Genomic DNA, 19,071 nt, shown 5'->3' with positions numbered 1-19,071 from the left:
GACCCGCGGCACTCGCCTGTGGGATCCAGGCTCTGCCCAGGGATCCCATCCCGGGCGTGGCTCCTGCTCGCTTCTCCTCTCTCCCTGAGGCTGCACTCGCTGCTGCCGCTTATGCAAGCGCCGGGAGCCGGGAGCCAGAGCCGTGTGTGACCGTGTGTGACCGTGTGTGACCGTGTGGAACCCTGTGGAACCGTGCCGCGGGGTGGGGGCGAGGCCCCGCCGGCATCGCCTGGAGCAGCATCCCTGCCCGAGCTCCCCATGCCTGGAGCAGCATCCCTGTCTGTCCGGGCTCCTCACACCTGCAGCAGCATCCCTGTCTGTGCCCTGCACACCTGGAGCAGCATCCCTGTCAGTGCTCCACATACCTGGAGCAGCATCCCTGTCCGGGCCCTACTGGCATCGCCTGGAGCAGCATCCCTGTCCATGCTCCCCATGCCTGGAGCAGCATCCCTGTCTGTCCGGGCTCCCCATACCTGGATCATCCCTGTCTGGGCCCTGCACACCTGGAGCAGCAGCCCTGTCCATGCTCCTCACACCTGGATCATCCCTCTCTGTCCATGCTCCTCACGCCTGGATCATCCCTGTCTGGGCTCTCCCTCCCGATCACTCCCCAGTGTGCGGTTCCCCGGTGTTCAGGACTGCGGGATGGATGCTCTGGGGTCTCGTGGCTGTTTGCTCCTGGCTAGAGCCAGGGAAGGGTGCACCAGAGCTCCTGGTGCCCAGCTGGGAATGCTGATATCCCTGGAATGAGGATCCGTGCCAGGCAGGGGTGGTGGGATGGGGCAGCCCCCAGTGCCCCTGAAAGGACTGTCCTGGGTTTGTGTCGGGCCACAGCTCAGCTCAGCCTCCCCTCGCTCCCGAGGTGCTGAGTTGCAAAGTGATTTTCTGTACCAAACCCTATTTTTTGCTGCTCATGGGGTCCCCCCGAGCTCCCTCCTCATTCCTGCTTCCCAGCACCTGCTGCCGATCTGGGGCTGAACCTGTTGCTATGGAAACTGGTTATGGATGCTGAGGATGCTGCCAGGGTCTCATCCTGAGCCTGCCTTTCACCTTTCCTTACTCTGAGGCTCAGGGACGGTGCTGTAACCTGGGATGAGGCTGGGACCAACCTGGAGAATCCCAGGAGGTCAAACACTGGGGGGTTAAACCCAGCTGTAAATAATATGGGGAGTTCCACCCCCGTGCATTTGTCCAGATCCAGTGGGAATAACCCAAGAGCAGCTTTCCCAAGGCACCTCCCCCAAACCCAGGCATCAATTGAGGTTTTCCCCCCTCTGGGGATGCTGTGGGATGCTGTGGCTGGGGCTGGATTGCACCCAGGTGGGAACTGAGTCTCATCCCAGCTCCTCCAATGGGGTGTCCCAGAGGCTTCACCCCACCTGGGCAGGCTCTGCTCTGTGTTGGCTTCCCTTGTCTGTGACCCATGGGAATTGGTGCTTCACGTTTAAAATGATGCTAAGCTGAGAAAAAACTAATTAATTAGAGCTAGCTGGAAAATCCCAAGTGCTTCCTTGACGTGGCATCAGCAAGAACCTCCTGTGTGTGTGTGTGCGTGTGTTTCCCCCTCCAAAAACACATATTTTAAAAACACTTTAAATGCTTCAATGGTCCCCCAGACCTGGCTTCTGTGGGACACTGGTGTGTCCAGCCCTTGTGGAACCACCAGGAATTTTGTGGGGCTTGAAGGGGCTGCTGCGGGCTGAGCCCCACCACGTGTCTCTTAGTCACAGAGTATTTATTTATATTTGAGCAGGTTTGGAGCAAAAATGGGAAACAGGAGTTGTGGGGGGGACACAAACAGGCTGCACCGGCTGCCCGGGCTGAGTCAGAGCTGGATCAGCCCCATCTCCACACCCGTGACTCACCGCGGGTATTTCGGAGCCTTGTGTCACATGGCCTGTTTGGGGATTTATTTCTGTGCTTTGGTTATTTTCCTTTATTTTCCTTTATTCCCCCCCCACCCTGAGAAGGGGCTGATGCTTTGAGTTGTGTGCACACACAGAGCTCCAGGGACTCTGAGATGTTCCCACTTTGCTGCCCTTTGCCCCTGGGAAAGGCTGTGCAGGGTGGGACACTTGCAAAGGAAAGGGCTCGTGCGGGTGTCACATTTATCTCTGCAAAAATTATATATATATATATATATATATATACATATATACACACCCCATTGTATGTATTATATAATACCATCTATATTACATAATATTATATACTATTATATAATGTAATACTATATATACTAATAATTGAGGTGTTGTAGCATGGAGAGGAGCCCAAATTCCTCTGGTTTTCTTTGTATTCCTCCACGTTCCCGGTGTTGCATTACCAACACGAATTTAACAGGGCAATTGTTATCACAGGCACATCCTGCCGAAACTCAGGGGAGGAATTGTCTTGGAAAAATCTGTGGCAGGGAATCTGCCTCCAAAGCCAGTGAGGCTGGGAGCTGAGGCAGCCCTGAGAAGGCAGTGGCCGTTCTCACCTGCTCACCGACGGTCTGAAAATGCCCAAATGTGAGGCAGCACAGACATCCCAACCTCCCAAAAAATACAATCCCCCTCCCAAACACTGACTGTTTATCTGGGAAGGCTTTGGCCAGGTTGCAGAGCCTGGTGCTGTTCTCAGGTTTGGGTTTTATCTGAGCACCTGCTGCTGCATTCTGCTGCAGCTGGAAATTCTCTGTTTTCTGGGTGAGGTGTCTCCCACTTGTTATTGTCATGCAACAGTTTGACACCTGGAGCGGTGTGTAAATGAAGATGTCTGATGTTTCCCTCCTAAGTGGGAACGGCTGTTTAGAATACCCTAGAAAATTTTAACTCCAGGCAAAATGAAAATGAGGAGCCTGGGGAGGCAGGCAGCTCCACTCCCAGGCTCCCCGAGGCAGCAGCAGCAGGGATCCAGGGATTTTCTTGCAGAATATTCCCAAGGTAAGGAATGCCACATCGTGGGAGTGTCCTCTTGACCCCTCACTAAATTCCTGGTGAGCCCAGGAGGGATGCTGCACGTGGGGCAGCATTTCTCTGTCCTCTGGAGATGTTTACCTTGGGTAGGACACACCAAATTCCCCCAGTGCTCAGCACAGGTCTGGGCAGCTGAGTGGCTTGGCCAGATCTGGGGAAAGTGTCCCTGTTCCCCGTGGGGTCCTGGTGTGGGGATGGCCCTGGAGACACCAGCGGAGCTCAGGGACAGCTCCTCCTGCCCTGCCTTTCCCCAGCTCTGCTGCCTCTGGGGATTTGCCTGTTTTGGACTATTGGGTGCCTGTGTGTGTGTCCAAATGTCCTGCCTGGGTGAATCAGCCGGGAGCACAGAGCCTCAGTGGCCTCTAGTGGCTGTGGGACAAAGATCCCAGGAAAGGGGGACCCGCAGCCCCCCAAGCCCCCCAAACAAGCAGCGCTGGGGGTCCATCCCACCAGAAGTCATTCTGCCCATGGGGAGACCAAAGGCAAAGGTAAAGCCCAAAAAAAGCTCCAAGGCCATGAGTGATGGGGGAGCACCCAGCAGGACGGGGCTGCACCCCAAATTCCTCTTGGCCCCATTCCCTGGCAGGGATGGATGGAGAGGTTTCAGGCAACCACTGGGTTTTTCTCATTTTTGTGTTAAAAAGCAAGAAAAAACCCCAAGATTTTAAGGAAGGTAAAATTTCTATCACGCCTTTTCCCATTTTTCATTTTTCTGAAGTGTATTTTCTGTCTGATGCCACAGTACAAAACATGAACCCCAGCGGTGAAAACAGTTGAGCCAACGGATCAAAAAGGGTTTGATTCCGTTGAAATGACCGTTTTTGTGTCCTCTCCACCAAAGGTCACTAAAGCTGCTTCCTTCTGAGTAATTGTGACTTTTCAACGAGGGAAGAGGGAAGAAGTGACCCATCTTCTTCCCCAAACCCACAACATTTGGGGGCAGGATGGAGCATCCCCTTCTGCAGCCCATGCTGCTGTCCCTCCTCTCTCCCCGCCATGATAAATAAATTACTTTAGGAGTGCTGGCCTAGTTTAACATGCCCTAGTTTTGATGGAGGAGGGGAAAGGAAAAAAAAAAAAGAGAGAGAATATTTATTTTGGGCAGTTGCTTCATGGGCGTCCTTTTGGGAAGAGCTTTGGGGGACTCACCCACTCCCCCTGCTCCTCTTTGCCCTGGCTGCAACACACTGCCCTCAATTTCGGTTTCTTTTTCTGAGCTGCTGCCTAGGTGATGTGGGAAATGAGTGGTGGGGACACTGATCCAGCCCCAGTATCACTGTCCATTGCTCTGAGCCCCCCAGGACTGGTGTCATGCCAGGGGGTTTTTGATGCCTCAAAGCCTGTGGAGCACGAGCAGCTTTAGAGGTGGATGAAGATGCACCTGGCTCTGGGTGTAAGCAGTCAGGGTTGGCTTTGCTGCAGGAGCAACTGTGTTAGCACCTTCCTCCAGCACCAAAATCCCTGGGAAAATGGGATTCAAGTGTGTGTTTGGGCATGGCAGTGGGATTTCACAAGTGCTCTGGGTGTAGCTGGGACCTTTGCACCTCACTTGTTCTCTCCCCTACCCTGCTCTTCCAAAGGTGCCAAGTTTCCTCCGGTAAATAAACCTGCAAATGGCTCTTTTCTATACATTTTATTTTTTCCTCCTTTTTTTTCCCACCCCTGCCAAAACAAGCAGCCCATATGGGCAGGGTTGGGTGGCGATTTTTGCAGTTTCCATGGGGATTTGGCTCTGGAGCTGCTGGGTGCTGGCTTCTGGGGTTTGGTTCTGGTTTTTTTTTTCTTTTTTTCCTCTGATCCCTGTAACCGGAGCGTGGTGATGGCACCGGGCTCCCTTCCCGGCTCCGGCATCTCCCAGCCAAGGTCACCGGGGAGACCGTAGGCAGCCGCCGCCTGCGTTGGGCCATCTGTTAAATAATGTATGCAATAAACTCCTGCCCCGGGGCCCGCTTAATCCTTAAATCCTCCTTCAGAACACCATCTCCTGGCCGTGCGGGATGCCCGGCTCGGTCTCTTGGGCGCATCTTTCCCCACCATCCCCCGTGAATCGCTCTCTCCTCGCCCCTCCATCCCGCCTCCTCCCGTACGCGATCGCGCCGGGCTCTCCTGCTCCATTATTTATGCGCCGTGCATGAAAGATGCATATAAAAGAGCGGTTCATAATTTAGCAGAATCTCCTCTTCTTTCAGCCTCCCTTCCCCCTCTGGCTCCAGGCTTTCTCTGGAGCGTTTCCAGCCCCTCCCAGGCCTCCAGGTGTTTTTGGGGGGATCTGGGGCTGTGCCTGCGCCCCATCCTCAGAGCACCCATAGACGGGTCTGGGTTCAGGGCGGTTTAAGCGCTCAGAGGTCTTTTGATGTATGGGATAAAATGGGAAATTGGGTTTGGCAGACCCATAGATCAGGTTTTTATTAAAAAGAGGGTTTTTTGGGTGAACTTTACCCCAGTGCTGCATCCAGCCCATGGTTTTGTGTCTAAGAGCTCACAAGCGCTGTGTCCTTGGCACACGTGGGATGCTTTGCTCTTCTCTGGCTCTGTCTGCTCTCCCAGTGCCCTGGGCTCTCCCCCAGATGCTGACTGGGGCAAACCCCATTAGTTTGGGAGAAAAACACTCCCTTCTAGGGGCCATCTCGTGGTTTGGAGGCACAGCAGGTCCCCCAGAACAGAAAATCCGGGGGCCAACACTGTGTGTGCTGCATCCAACCCACACAGCCACGACCTCGGAGCTGAACTCGCTGGGGAAAAATTGAAACTAATTGGGGATTTTTCAAGGGAGCAATTTAACAAAGCTCCTCATCATATCCTGGATGTGGGAGAGCCTGTGTGGGCTTAAAATGGAGCAATAAATAGCAAAGGTGGTGGGGACAGGAGCATTGTGCAGCCTTCACACCCCAGCTCCCTGTGCCACCCCAAATTAATCCATCTCCCCCCAGGTCATCCTGTACAAATCCCAGCTCAGCAATATCCTGCTTTTATTGCAATATATGATTTTCTTTGCAATAAAATCCCACCCCTGGACCTGTTTCCCATCTGTGATTATATTCTTGTTCCCCGGGCACAAAGGTTAGCTTGTGCCCTCGGTGGCGTGGGCAGAAGGGATAATGGCCTTTTTTAACACCAGGATTTGGGGTTTGGGGGGAAGGGAGGCAATACTGCAAGGGAAATGCCCATTTTCCACACCTTTCCCACCAGTGAAGGGGAAGCCACCTTTTATTCCCCGTTCCCAACAGCCACTCTCAGGACCCAACGCTGAATTTTTCCATTAAATTTGTGCCCCTGAAGTGTTTTCCCATCAAACAAAAAAATCCCACAAATAAATATTAATCACAATTAGTTATTCAGATTAACAGGGGTCTTTGCTAGAGAGTGGGGAGGTTTTCCTCAGTTATTTTGAGATTATTTGGAGGGGACAGGGATGGATGCTCATGCTGCTTGGCCCTGGCAGCCCACGGGAAAACACGGCAGATCCGCATTTATAATTTTTTTTTCGTTTTGTTTAATTTTCCTTTTTATTCGGACATTGCAGAAATAGCCCTGTGTAGTGGATAAAAGTGCAACATACACAATATTTAAGAAAAGGAGGAAAGAAAAACCTGCCTTGAGGTCTGTCAGTCAATCGCAAACAGAAACAAGAACCAAGCCCGGGCACCAGAGGTGCTTTTTGTCCCCCCCCACTTTTTTTTTCCCCTTTTGTTTTTATGCACGTCATGCAAAATAGTTAAAAAGAAAGATTAGAAAAGAGAAGTCAGAGAAAACCCCACGAGAGATCGACCGAGCCCTGGAAAGAGCAGAAAGCTCCGAGTGCTGCTCGTCTCGGGGAGGGAATCGCTGCCCTCCAGCATCTCCAAGTGTTTGGCACTCTTGTGATTACATTAAATAATTTCTTTTATATATATGTTTTAATACAGTCTATTAAAGAGAGGAAACTGCCACAATATAAGGAAAAAAAAAAAAGAAAACCAAGATCACCCACACTACAGACTGCATGGTAGTTAGAAAAGCTGAGCGACCCCCCCGCCCCCCCATACATATAAAATCTGTCCCTTTGCTCACAGCAACCAAGAAGTACAAGCTTTAAAAAATAAACCAGCAATTCTTCCTTCAGGCCTTTCCTTTATAAAAGTTTTGGTTTTCCCCCTCGAGAACCTTAAAACGTGACTAAAATTAAATATATATATATATATCTATTTTATATAATTTCCCAACATCCAAAGACATCAACATAAAAAAAAAAAAAAGAAACTCATACAGAAGGGGATAGCGTGGTACATCCAAGTGCACGGATTCATTTTTGCAAGATTAAATCATGTAAACAAGGTGCCCGCTGGGAACAAGCCTGCCCGGAGGGAGACTCCAGGGGCTGTTCCCCCCGCTCCCCCCATCTCCCGCTGCCCCTTCCCTCTTACCCCCCGATCTAGCGCGGCGCAAGGTTCATCAGCCCGAGAAAAGCCATCCCGAGTGATTCAGAGCCGCGGCGCGCCTCCTCCGTCCGTCCCTCGGGGCGGGGGGTTTGAAGCAGGTGACTATTTTCCCGATTACACAGCTATATTTGAATTTATTATCGTGCTTGAATTCACGGCTGGGCTCCGGCTCGCTCGCCGCCCTCCCCTCCGCGCGTCTCCGGAGGGCAGGACGGGCCGCGGGGCTGCGGGCGGCGCTCCCGGCGCTGGCTGCGGGGCTGGGGTCATTCTCTGCCGGTCACCTGGGCCATTGTAAACCGACCCCAGCCCGGGCCTCGGCCCAGCGTCCCCACGGAGGCTTTAAACACCGGGAGGGGCCTTTTCGGAGAGGTTTTGCAGCACATCATCAATTCTGTCATCTTCAATAACCACTAGAAAGCAGAAAGAAACAGAAGAGCGGTGAATTTTCTCCCCCCGCACAAGGTCACCCTGGGGGGGTTGGAGGGGTCCCACATCCCTGGTGTGGCTGCTGGCAAAGCGACACGGCCCCGACACGCCGCGGGGCACCGGGCACCGTGTCCCGTCCCCGGGGAGCGTCCCCAGTACCGCCCGCCCCGGCGCTGGTGCTCTGTCCCTGGGGACACTTGGCAAAGGACACGTCCCCAAGGAGGGTCCCCTCACCCCTGTGCCCTGCGGATGGTCCCCAGGGAATGTCCCCTGTCCCTGAGGAAGGTCCCTGCTGCTCTACACGCGGTGAAGTGCCCAGGGCACAATGTTCTGTCCCCAGGGAAGGTCCCGGCTACCCAACACCGCGGTGACAGTCCTTGGGACGTGCTGCCTGGCATCCTGCGGGGAGCCTGGTGCATCGTGCCCCGTCCCCGAGGACGCTTCCCGGTGCCCTGCATCCCCGAAAGGCGCTCGGTGCCCCATTCCTGGGGAAGATCCACGGAGCACGATGCCCAACATCGCTCAGGGAGCCCGGTGCACCATACCCTGTCCCTGGGGACGGTCCCCAGTGCCCTGCATCCCTGGAGAAGGTCCTCGGCACGCGATGCCCGACATCCCCAGGGAGCGCGGTCATCGTGCCCCGTTCCTGAGGACGGTCCCCGGTGTCCCGCACGCCCGGGGAAGGTTCCCGGTGCACCATGCCCAGCACCCCGCGGGATACCCGCTGCATCCCGTGTCCCGCATCCCGGGCGGCTCCCGGCGCGCCCCGGTCCCTCCGGCACCCACCTCTCTTGCTGCGGCCGATCTGCCCCAGCTTGGGCGGCCGCTTGCCCTGCCCGCCGGCCAGGAGCCCGTCGCCGCCGCGGAGGCGAACGGGGAAGGGCAGCTGCCCCACGGCCGCGTCCCCCGCCAGCTGCCCCTCGCCGTAGGGCGGCCCCTCCGACATGGGGGCGGCGGGGGGGGACCCGCCGCCGCCGCCGCCCCCCGACAGCCTCCCGGGGCGCGGGGCCCGCGGGCCCGGGGCAGCGGCGCAGCGGGCGCGGGGCGGCCGCCCCGTCACATCCCGGCCCGGCCGGCGCTGCTCGCGGCTCCGCGGCTGCGGCGGCGGCTCCGGCGGCGGCGGCGATAGAGGAGCGGGAGGCGGGACCGGGCGGGGCGGGGCGGGACCGGCTCGGCCCCCGGCACCGGCGGCGGCGCCGCCCCGCGGGCTGATCCCGCACCCCGGGGATCCCCGGGACTGCCCCGCCGCCTGCCCCGCAGCGTCCCCGGGGAGCGCGGAGCATCCTCAAGGAGCCCGGGCCTGCCCCGCCGGCTCCCCGCGGAGCACGGAGCTGTCCCGGAGCATCCTCGGGGTGTCCCACAGCATCCCCGGAGATCCCAGAGCTGCCTGGCAGACACACTCTGCGCCTTCGGGCTCTGGATTCCCCAGCCTGCCCCTCAGCATCCCTGGGGAGTCCAGAGCTGCCCTGCAAGGACCCTCGGAGAGCTTAGGTGGCCCCACAGCACTTTTGGGGAGCCCAGAGCTGCCCCACTGCCACACCAGGGGAGCCCAGACCACCCCACAGGCACGTTTAGGGAGCTCAGAGTGAGCCTCCCCAGCCACTCCTGGAAAGTCTGGACCCTCCACAGCCCTGGGGAACCCAGTGCCCCTTCCCAGGAGCCCTGGGCACAGCCTCACGTGCCCTGCAGAGCCATCTGGGGGCCTCTGGCACTGTGTGGGGGGCTGCAGGGTGGGGGGGACTGGGTGTGCGTGGCTGGGGGCCCCCAGAACCCCTCCCTGCACGAGCCTTTCCTGGGGCACTGCAGGAGCACTCCTGAGTCACTGTGAGTTTTCCGTGGGGTTTTCTATGCAGAGTCACCACAGCAGCGTGGGTCACTGGGGTTATTGCCTGGCAAAGCGAGTGATGGGAAGGTTGGGGATAACATCTTGGGACAGGCCACAGCTGTGTTGGGGTGTTCAGGCATCTGTGGTGTAGCTCCCACAAAAGTGAGGACAGTAGCAACAGCAGCAAAGAACCTGTTTGTGCAAGGCTGTTACAGGGTTTCTCTGGAATCGGGAGCCTGGCTCATTTGGGGCTGAGCAGAATGGAAGGACAGGGTGCCTGGTGGTGCCAGGGCTGGGGTGAGCTGTCCTGGGGCTGCTCCCATCTCCAAAGCCCCTGTCTGCTGAAATCCTCAGCCCCCAGAGCTGCACAAGCCCCTCTCCCCTGCACTCCTGCCCGCCCCCGAGCTGTCAGCTCCTTACATAAGGTTGCGGCTACGCCCGAGAAATCACAGGGAAAGCTTGGAAACAGGAGGCGAGGGATAATGGGGAAGCACAGCCCCTCCAAGGAGTATTTTTAGGCTTTGCCTGATGCTCCATTCCTGGGCAAAACACCGAGGCTTGAGGGCGTGCCCTGCACTGGTCTGAGAGGGATTGACCTCCCCCCTGTCCCCAGTGAGGGGATGAGGCTTTTTGGGGTGCTCGTTCCCCTGAAGAGGAGGGACACCTCTCCCAGCAGATGGGATTCTGCCCTTTCAATCTGTCTGCTGGGTTTTGGGGCTGCAGTGTGGCTTTTTGAGCTGTGTTCTGCTGCTCCCTCTGGGATTCTGTTCTGCGGTGGCTGCCTCGCCCTGCAGGCAGTCACCGCCATCTACAGCTGGTGGGACACAGCCCTTTCCCAGCCCTGGAATAACCAGGGAGCTGCTCCTCCTCAAAACCCAGCCCTGGAATAACCAGGGACCGGCTCCTCCTCAAAATCCAGCAATGGAATAACCAGGGAGCTGCTCCTCCTCAAAATCCAGCACTGGCATAACCAGGGACCTGCTCCTCCTCAAAATCCAGCACTGGCATAACCAGGGAGCTGCTCCTCCTCAAAATCCACCCGTGGATTTGTGCCCCACAGCCAGAATGGCCTTCGGACACTCCCCAGTTGCTCTGGTTAATGTTTAATGAGAAACAACTCATCATTTTCACTGTAAATTCAGGGGGTTTAAAATGCCAGTCCATGAGAATGTTTATTTTTAAATGTGCCTGGGGGATCTGGATGGCTCTGCCTGGAGCAGGGCTGCCCAGGGGCTGCCTCAGTCCTGGGGTTTTCAACTGCTCGTACTTGAGGCTCCCTCATTCCCCTGGAATGTTTCTCTAATTGTCCTCCCCAGCAAATGTTCACTGCAGCAGTGCTTTGGGTCCATTAACCCTCTTGGGTGCTTATGGGATTTATGGCAAAATAGGAGTGTCAGGGAAGGGAATTTTCCTTTTTTGTGTCAGTTTGGGGGTTTGGCACCACCTGTGTCATGAGGGGACAGCAGTGACTGTCATGTCCAGTGCAGGAGGGACAGGTTTCCCCCTCAGCCAACCTCCATCATGGCTTGGGATGATCCAGGCTCACCATGTCCACCTCAGGGAGGACAAACCTCACCACACCCCTGGAATAATCCAACACAGACACACTTTTCATCCTATTTTATTACTTCACACCTCAATTGCTATCCCAAGCCAAGCCAAGCCAAGCACAGCCATCAGCCACAGCACTCTCACATCCCCATCCTCACACCCTGGTGTGACAAAGCCATTTTGGGGGGATCACAGAATCACCTGTGTTCACACCTGCTGGTACGAGCTCTCTGACAGCCCCTCCTGCTCCCTTAGGCCTTGCAGCCCTCTGGCACCCTCACAGGAATTCTGGAGCCTCCCAGAACCCTTAATACATTTTATTACAGTTTTTCCCGTGTTTTTATCAGCTGGGTAAGGGGCTGCAGGCTCTGTAACCATGACACAAACCCTGCGAGTCCAAACCTTAACAGAAGAGCTTCAAGCTGCATCCTCCCCCAAGCACCTCCCCCTTTGCAAAGAATCATCTCTCTCAGAAACACCTCCATAGCACAGCGTGAGCCCTGATCAGCTGCAGAGTCACCTTTCCAGACTCTGCTCTGCCCCCGTGGTGAAGCACCTGCTCCCTCAAGCTCCCTCCCCTTCCCCAAAACCCACCACCCAAGCAGCGAGGCGACAAAACCCCTTTGCCAGTGGCAGCTTTACATCCAAAGTCTCCCCCCCGAGAACCACAAAAAATTAACTGTTGTACAAAGGAACCACCCTGGTGATGCCCTGCCTGCAGATTGGGCACTTTTTGGGCGTGGGAAGAGCCTGGTAGCACTCGTGGCAGGAGCAGACGTGGCCACACTCCAGGAAGACGCAGGATTTGGTGCTGCTCAAGCAGACCACGCAGGCGTTTTTGAGAGCCTCGCCGCCCTCGGTGCCAGTGAGGCGCTCCTGGGCCTGCCGGAACTCCTCCTGCATCTGCCGCAGGTGCTGCCGCTCGCGGTGGTGCCGGTACTGCTTGCGCAGCAGGAAGAACAGCACGGCGCACGTGGCAAAGCCAAAAACCACCGTCAGCAGTTTCCAAAACCGCACGCTGGACTCCTGTTTCTGCAGCAAGGACTCGAAATCCAGGGAGCTCAGGTAGTAGGGCATGCCCTGCTTGGGGGGCTGCAGCTTGATGGTGGCGTTGTCCAGGACCAGCTCTCCCACCCCAGTCAGGGCCGTGCCCACCTTCAGCATCTGCTCCGTCTCCTGGATGCCCTTGGGACGCTCCCCGCTGATGTAGTGGCCGATGACGTCCGTGAAGGACTGGACAGAGGGGTGGAATTTCTCATACACCGTCTCCAGGCCGAGCTCGGCAGCGTCCAGAGGCTTCATCACCCGCACGGTGACGCCGGCGCCGTCCTCGGCAGGGACCAGGTCGAAGGGGGTGGTGCTGGTTCTCTGGTGGATGATCTTCTCGTAGTCATTCCTGGGGAGGGAGAGGGGGGAAGAGAACTGACTGCCCCTGATGGGAAACACAGCCTGGGATGGCTGCTGGTTTTGGGGACTGCCAGATGGGACAGGCCCTGAGTGGAGTTTCGTTGATGGGGGTCTCTGGAGTGTGGAGCCTTTCCGTTCTGAGGAGGCTGTAATCTGATCCTAAGACTCCTCCCACGGGACATCTGATAAAACCCCGCCCCGGGTCTGCGTCCCTGAGTCTGGTCCTCCGCTCTGTTCTCGGCTCTCTGGGCTTTGTTCGGGCTCCCCACCAGGGCACGGGGTGGAGGGGGGGAAATAAAATGGACTCTCGTGCTAAACAAGGAAGAGACTTGTCTGTCTGTTTGCTGTTGGCTGTGGCCTCCCTGGATACGATCGTCACTGTAGCCACTCGCTGCTGCACTGGAGAACACCTTTCCCCTCATGGCACTGTCCAGGGGTGCACGATGCCACTCCACCCTCACTCAGTGCTCCACAAGAAGTGGGGGCTCCCCCCATCCCCACCTCCCCACTGCCTGTGGCATTCCCAGCTGCCACAAACCATCCCGTGAGGGGAAGCACCACGTGTCACACATCCCAGTTTGGTGTTACCAAATGCTTATCAAACAGCATCACTGGGCTCTGTTTCAGCAGTTCTGGGACCCCTGGGTGTGGGGATCACCCAAATGCAATTAATTTCTTTTCTGCAAGTGGGTTTTTTCTGAAATGCCATCCTCTGGTGGGGTAACAAGGTGGGGCTGATCAATCTTCAGCCCATGTTGGGTTACTCGATGCTCTCTTCTCCTCCAGCCCCTCTGTGAAAGCCCTAAAATCAGCCAAACCCTCCATTATGGCAGCTGTCACTGTGGAGGCTACTTTGGGACCCAGCTTTGAGGCACTTGGTCACTCTGGCCATGCCTGAGGCCATTTCAGGCTGTCAGACCCCCCCAAGGGTACCACAGGAGTTTGAGGGTGCCAGGCACATACCAGAGGTGGGTGGTTCTGTTCCACACCATCTTGTGCTCCTGCAGTGTCAGCCTCTGAACCACCCCCTTGCAGTTCTCCACGAACTGACTGCTCAGGGTGTCCTTCACCGAGCGCACCACACCTGAAACAGGAACCAGGGGCCACGTGAGGGCTCGTGGAACAACCCCTGCACCACGAGGAATGGCTTCTCTGGCTGCTAGGAAGAAATCCCTTCCTTCCTGTGAGGCTGCTGAGGGTATCCAGAGAAGCTGTGGCTGCCTCATCCCTGGCAGTGTCCAAGGCCAGGTTAGATGGGGCTTGGAGCACCCTGGGACAGTGGAAGGTGTCCCTGCCGTGGCAGGAGGGGAACTGGATGAGCTTTAAGGTCTCTTTCTACCAAGACCACTCTAGAATTCTAAGATGGAGGCAAAAGGGCCAAGAGCCTGTGTTTTGTGCTGTCAGGAGTCTGTGGCTGCTTGGTGTGGGGGAAATGACCTGATGGGCACGGGAGGAGGAGCTGGGGATGAAATCCCCCAGTGAGGAGCAGCTGTGGGGCAGCAGGTGCCCCCTACCCCTGGTTGGGGAACCACTTCAGGTCGTGTTTGAAAGGAATGAGGGATTTCTCTTTACAAACAAACTGTGGTAGATAAAACTAGATACTGAGAAACAAAAGAAACAGTAGGAAGAACCACAAATTCCACAGGATTTCCACTGACTGACACAAGGGAGGGAAAGTGAAAGTAAAAGTAAAAGGGGAAGGTGGAAAGGAAAGGAAAGGAAAGGAAAGGAAAGGAAAGGAAAGGAAAGGAAAGGAACATTAGAAGGGAGCCATAGGTATCAGGCATTTCAGGCAGTCTGCACGTCTCAAGTGCCTCAGCCAATAGAGAAAGACAGAGGGAAATGCGGCCGGGAAGCGAGAATAAAAAGGAGGCTGCATCCTCTAGCAATTTGAGAGACCCCATGGGAAATGCCTATGACCCCTCCCTTAGTTCGAATAAAGTTATAGGACTTCTCTGTTTCCTCTTTGGACATAAATCTCTGGTGTTTATACACGACCTTACCTTCTATGACCGCATAGGGCACGCAGCGTCCGGGTGCCTCCAGCAGCACGGCCCGCAGGTCCCCGTCCAGCCGGACCTTCCTGGCGCCCTGCGGGAGCAAACAGAGGCCGCGGCTCAGCCGGCGCGACCAGGCCGCGGCTCGGGGGCCGGGCACATGCATTGCCCCGTCGCACCCCTCACACCCACCTCGAGCCCGCGGGCCACGCGAGCCTTCTGCCGGTAGATGGAGTAGAGCAGGGCGGTGATGGCGGTGCTGGCGGCCAAGAGCACGGCCTGTGCGGCCGAGGGCCGCCCGCCGCCCTCCATGGCGGCCAGGCCCGCCGTTACCACGGCAACCGCGCGCCGCGCCGGCGCCCGGCGATGATGTCACGAGCGGCGCTCTGGCCGCCGCAGCGCCGCCATCGAGACGAGGGGTCCGCCAAGGCCGGGCGGGGCGTGGGGGCTCCGCAGAGCCCTGCTGGGGTGCGGGGTCACACACAGTGTCCCCCACACAGGCTGTGAGTCAGGGGAGGCGGCTCAGAGCCCGGCCCCACGGAGCTTTAGGGGGATAAACGCCATCCTTGGAGTTTGGGGAGCGGGACAGGTGGCAGCCTCCCCACGCCTTTACCGCCACCTCCACCCTGCGGTCTTGGAGAGGACATCAAACTCCAGCCTCACTGTATCTGAGGGGGATTAGCCCAAATCAGGATCTTGGCAGCTGGCCCCAAATCCTAATGCTCCTGGGTATTTGGGGAAGCATCCCCCGTACCCCTCTGCCACCTCCAAATCTCACCTTCTGCTAAGTTTGGGGGTCAGTGGTCAGACCAGCGCCTGTCCCCCGTGGCCGAGAGGGTTCATCTCTCCAAATCCCAGCCCTATAACACCTTGGGGAAGGGCTTACAACTCCTCACTGGGCTGTGGGGCAGCAGCACCATGTGGCCCCATTGCGGGGGCTCAGCCTCAGGACGCAGCCCCCAGCCCCACTTTGCAGAGTCCCTTTTCCCACCCCACAAAGGGCCATGGCAGGTCCCTGCCGGGGAGGACACAAACCTACCCACACCCCCACCCCCCATCTCCTTACCATTGCTTATTCTGGGAAAGCAGCAAAAGGGGAAGGAAAAAAATAGCAATTTTTTGTAAATTATTGATCTTCAGGCCCTAGGTGCTAATTTGGAGTGGCTGGGCAGGGATGCAGGCAAGTTGAGCTCTCCAGTGGGGTCCAAGGGGCCAAACCCCCATCACTGCTCCCCCGACGTGGGCGGCACCGCCTCCCCCCCAGCTCTATATTTAAAAATTCAAGTTGCCATGACTACACAGATCAGCTCTCCCCCGCCCTCGGTGCCGCAGGAAAGCACCGTGGACCCCGCAGCCCCCCCTCCTTGGCTTGCCTTTCGAGGGGTAAAAGCAATATAAACCCCCCAGACTGCCTCAGAGCCGAGCTTAACTCTGTCGTCCGCCGGGGTCCGGGCGAGACACAGGCGCCGTCACACCGCAGAAAACACACATTCATTTTATTATTATGGCCGCTGTGGAGGAGGCACGAGAGCAGGTTCATGTGCGGGGCGGGGGGGTGTCCCTGGGGTGCAAACCCACCCCCACCATGGGTCTTCCTGCAGACGGAGCCGCGGTCTTGTCCAGATTGCTCCCCGAGGAGGGTCCGGCACCGGCTCGGGGCGCACCGAGGGCACCTCGTGTCCCGCCGGCGCTCAGCACACGGCGGCGCGGGGCCCGCGCAGGCTGCAGCCCCTCATGTCGCTGGCCAGCCGCAGCACGGCCGCTCGCTCGGGGTCCCCCAGGGGCGGCCCGGCGCCGAAGGCCTCATCCTCCTCCTCCTCCAGGATGGAGCTGAGCCTCGGGGCGCAGCGGGCCCGCTCGGCCGGCGGGCGGTAGGGACACTTGGCGTTGAGCAGCCTGCGGAGCGGCACCAAGGGCACGATGGCGTCGCCCAGGAGCTGCTGCTGGACGTGGCGGAAATCGCTCTGTCTCTTGAGGCGCTTGAACTCGTTGAAGGCGGAGGCCGAGGTCTGGTAGAGGAGCAGGGCCATGGCGCGCGCCTTGTCGGCCTTGGAGACCAGCACGGCGTGGCAGCGCAGCACCACCGCCTTGTTCTTCACCTGGTGCCGGTACACCCAGGCGAACACCTTGGGGTGCCGGCGGTCGGCGGCGCAGTAGGTGATGCGGTGCAGCAGGTACGCGTGGCCCGGCCGGCGGGCCCCCTTCTCGCAGGGCGTCATGCGGATGCCATGAGGGCCCAGCGTCAGCGTCATCTTGGCCCCGCCGGCGCCCGCCTCGCTCTTGGCCCAGATCTTGCCCACCGCCTCCTCGGTGCAGCCCTCGCCCTTGGCGTGCAGGGTGACGGCGTTGCCCAGGTACCTCACCGTGTACGTCGGGTCCTCCTTGTTCAGCTCCACTTTCTGGCGCTTCCCGCGGAAGACGCTGCCCAGGCGCTCCAGCGGGCACTCGGGCAGCAGGTCCGGGCAGGAGCGGAGGAAGCCGGCCAGCAGCGCCGCGTAGCTCAGCCCCGGCCCCAGGCTCTTGCCTTTGCACTTACGTTCATTTTCCACCAGCACGAACTTGCTCCGGCGCCAGGGCAGCATCTCGGCTCCGCTCCGCTACCGCCGGCCTCGCTCGCAAGCAGCGGGACCACCCCCCCAAGCCCCGGAGCCGGTCTGGGGGGTGTCCCCGCGCCCCCCGCGCAGGGGGTGTCGTGCCCTACCCCGGCAGCGGGACGCGGCCCCGTGTCCGATCCGGCTGCCCACGGAGGAGGATGCGGAGCCGAGGAGCCGCCGCGTTCCGGGTGCCGCCTGCGCCTGATGCTGCGGGAGCGGCGGCGGCTGCGGGGACGCGGCTCCTCCGTGGGCTGCTCCACCTCCCCGAGCACGCGGGGAGCCGCCGGTGAGCGGCCCCCGCCGGTGAGCGGCCCCCGCCGGTGAGCGGCCCCGTGCGCGCCCGCTCCGTGCCCCGGAGGGAGAGGAAGCCGGGGGGAACCCAGCCCCCCATCCCCGTGCAGCAGCCAGACCCCCAGCGCCGAACCCACCGGCGTCAGGGGAAATTCCCTCATTTCCCACCCGGGTGGGGTGGGGGGGATGATTTGGGGAGGGTCAGATGATGGCTTCTAACACGGGAACGACAAAAAGGTGGGGGCTTCCCCCCCCAAATCAGTACGTGTCACAAGGGTGTGTGCCAGGATTTGCAGATCATGCAGGTTTGCTGGCGTTTTTTCCTCCAAACCTCCCATTTGCTCCTGTTATTTCCAAGCCAGTCAGATCTCCTTGCTTCTCCTCTCCTTTTGGACTGAGCTGGCTTTTAACCTGTTGCTTTTATCTCTGGCCAAGGCCCTAGGACAGCTTCTCTCCAGGAGAAATGGAATGTTATTTTATTTCCCCATGGCACAGCTCGGGGGAAATTTTTTGGGGAACACTGCAAGGTTTCAGCCCTGCAGTGGAGTCTGAGGCTGCTCAGGATTCAGTGTCTTTGGCTCAAACCCTGATTTCCACCTTTTTTTTTTTTTTTTTTTTTTTTTTTTGCCATCTGGACATAAAGCAGGGAGACCCCTGGGGTTGGAGATGCTCTGTTTGCTTTGGGATTAAAAAATGGAGAGGAGAAAGGGGTAGAATAACACCATGTTCCCCCACTTTTAGTCTGCTTGGGGAAGAAAATCAGAGTGGGGTGTTGCAGGGAACGGGAAGCCATTTCCCAGCAGCTTCCCAGATTTTCTGCAGTTTGAGTGAAGCAAATACAACCTTAAAATAGCAGCTTCACAGGCAGACAGCACCAGCCCCACTCTCTCACTGCCGCGGCCTTGACAGCCTTGTAGGATTTTGCAGCCAAAATAATAAAAAATGCATGCATTTGTCTGTTTTTCAGCTTTTCTGATGCAAACATGGGCTGTATGGTTTGCTCCCAGTGCAAGGATGGTTTTGGGGAGATGGCAATTAGGGAATTAGTGTTAATGAGGGAGATTTCTATCCATGCTAGCCTCTGTCTTTCATAATTTCTATTCTTGTTGACTGAGGTGAGGACTGTGTTTACTTGCTCAGTGTTCATATTGAGAGGGCAGATGTGCACCCACCCTGGAAGCTTCTTTATTTAGAGATCCCACATTATTGAGGTTGGAGGGGCAGTAGTGTCCCTCTACCCTGGTTTGATCCCACAGTGCCACCCACAAGTTGCCCTAGGACTGGTTTTCCTATTTTCTAGAAAATAGGTTTTCCTATTTTCTCCCAGATTTTGGGGGGCAAGAGAGGCTCTGCACCGCATTGTATATAGGGGAAAACAACCTGGATTTGCACTTGAAAGCTGAGAAAAAGAGTTGTGGGCTGGTTCAGGGCTGCCAGCCCCTCCTCGCACTCACTGCCCTGGCAAATAGTGAACTGTCATTGCTGGCTCCAGAGGGAACATGCACCCTGGCAGTGTGTGGGAGATGGATTTCCTGGTTATCCCTTGGACAATACAGATCTCTGCATCAGATTTGGGGTGCCTGTGGCGCTCTCACTGTCCCA

The 19,071-nt window shown here is 57.5% G+C and overlaps 3 protein-coding genes across 3 annotated transcripts; all 3 read right to left on the bottom strand.

Annotated features, from left to right (window-relative positions):
* Positions 1-6,429: 6,429 nt before the first annotated feature.
* Positions 6,430-8,766, bottom strand: CAMK2N1 (calcium/calmodulin dependent protein kinase II inhibitor 1). Its single transcript, XM_054294444.1, has 2 exons — positions 8,591-8,766; positions 6,430-7,788 (listed from the first exon to the last, which is right to left on the bottom strand). The coding sequence occupies exons 1-2, from the start codon at positions 8,748-8,750 to the stop codon at positions 7,718-7,720; spliced, it is 231 nt and encodes a 76-aa protein (XP_054150419.1). The 5' UTR covers positions 8,751-8,766; the 3' UTR covers positions 6,430-7,717.
* A 2,476-nt stretch (positions 8,767-11,242) lies between these two features.
* On the bottom strand, positions 11,243-14,907 carry MUL1 (mitochondrial E3 ubiquitin protein ligase 1). Its single transcript, XM_054294451.1, has 4 exons — positions 14,777-14,907; positions 14,591-14,678; positions 13,551-13,671; positions 11,243-12,576 (listed from the first exon to the last, which is right to left on the bottom strand). The coding sequence occupies exons 1-4, from the start codon at positions 14,894-14,896 to the stop codon at positions 11,856-11,858; spliced, it is 1,050 nt and encodes a 349-aa protein (XP_054150426.1). The 5' UTR covers positions 14,897-14,907; the 3' UTR covers positions 11,243-11,855.
* Positions 14,908-16,063: 1,156 nt separating this feature from the next.
* Positions 16,064-17,397, bottom strand: FAM43B (family with sequence similarity 43 member B). Its single transcript, XM_054294450.1, has one exon. The coding sequence runs from the start codon at positions 17,164-17,166 to the stop codon at positions 16,276-16,278; it is 891 nt and encodes a 296-aa protein (XP_054150425.1). The 5' UTR covers positions 17,167-17,397; the 3' UTR covers positions 16,064-16,275.
* Between the last annotated feature and the right edge of the window lie 1,674 nt (positions 17,398-19,071).

The sequence above is a fragment of the Melozone crissalis genome, unplaced genomic scaffold, assembly GCF_028551555.1.
Source record: "Melozone crissalis strain CALT ecotype California unplaced genomic scaffold, PUWL_Pcris_2 ptg000251l_1, whole genome shotgun sequence".
Lineage (NCBI taxonomy): Eukaryota > Metazoa > Chordata > Aves > Passeriformes > Passerellidae > Melozone > Melozone crissalis.
The sequence above is the reverse complement of the archived record's forward strand: the minus strand, read 5'-3'. Positions and strand labels throughout refer to the sequence as shown.

Coding starts and splice junctions, on each gene's coding strand:
- MUL1 (XM_054294451.1), bottom strand. CDS start 14,896: ATGGAGGGCGGCGGGCGGCCCTCGGCCGCACAGGCCGTGCTCTTGGCC. Junction 14,679..14,776: donor GCGTGGCCCGCGGGCTCGAG/GTGGGTGTGAGG, acceptor TTGCTCCCGCAG/GGCGCCAGGAAGGTCCGGCT. Junction 12,577..13,550: donor AACAGAACCACCCACCTCTG/GTATGTGCCTGG, acceptor CTCCCTCCCCAG/GAATGACTACGAGAAGATCA.
- FAM43B (XM_054294450.1), bottom strand. CDS start 17,166: ATGCTGCCCTGGCGCCGGAGCAAGTTCGTGCTGGTGGAAAATGAACGT.
- CAMK2N1 (XM_054294444.1), bottom strand. CDS start 8,750: ATGTCGGAGGGGCCGCCCTACGGCGAGGGGCAGCTGGCGGGGGACGCG. Junction 7,789..8,590: donor GATCGGCCGCAGCAAGAGAG/GTGGGTGCCGGA, acceptor TCTGCTTTCTAG/TGGTTATTGAAGATGACAGA.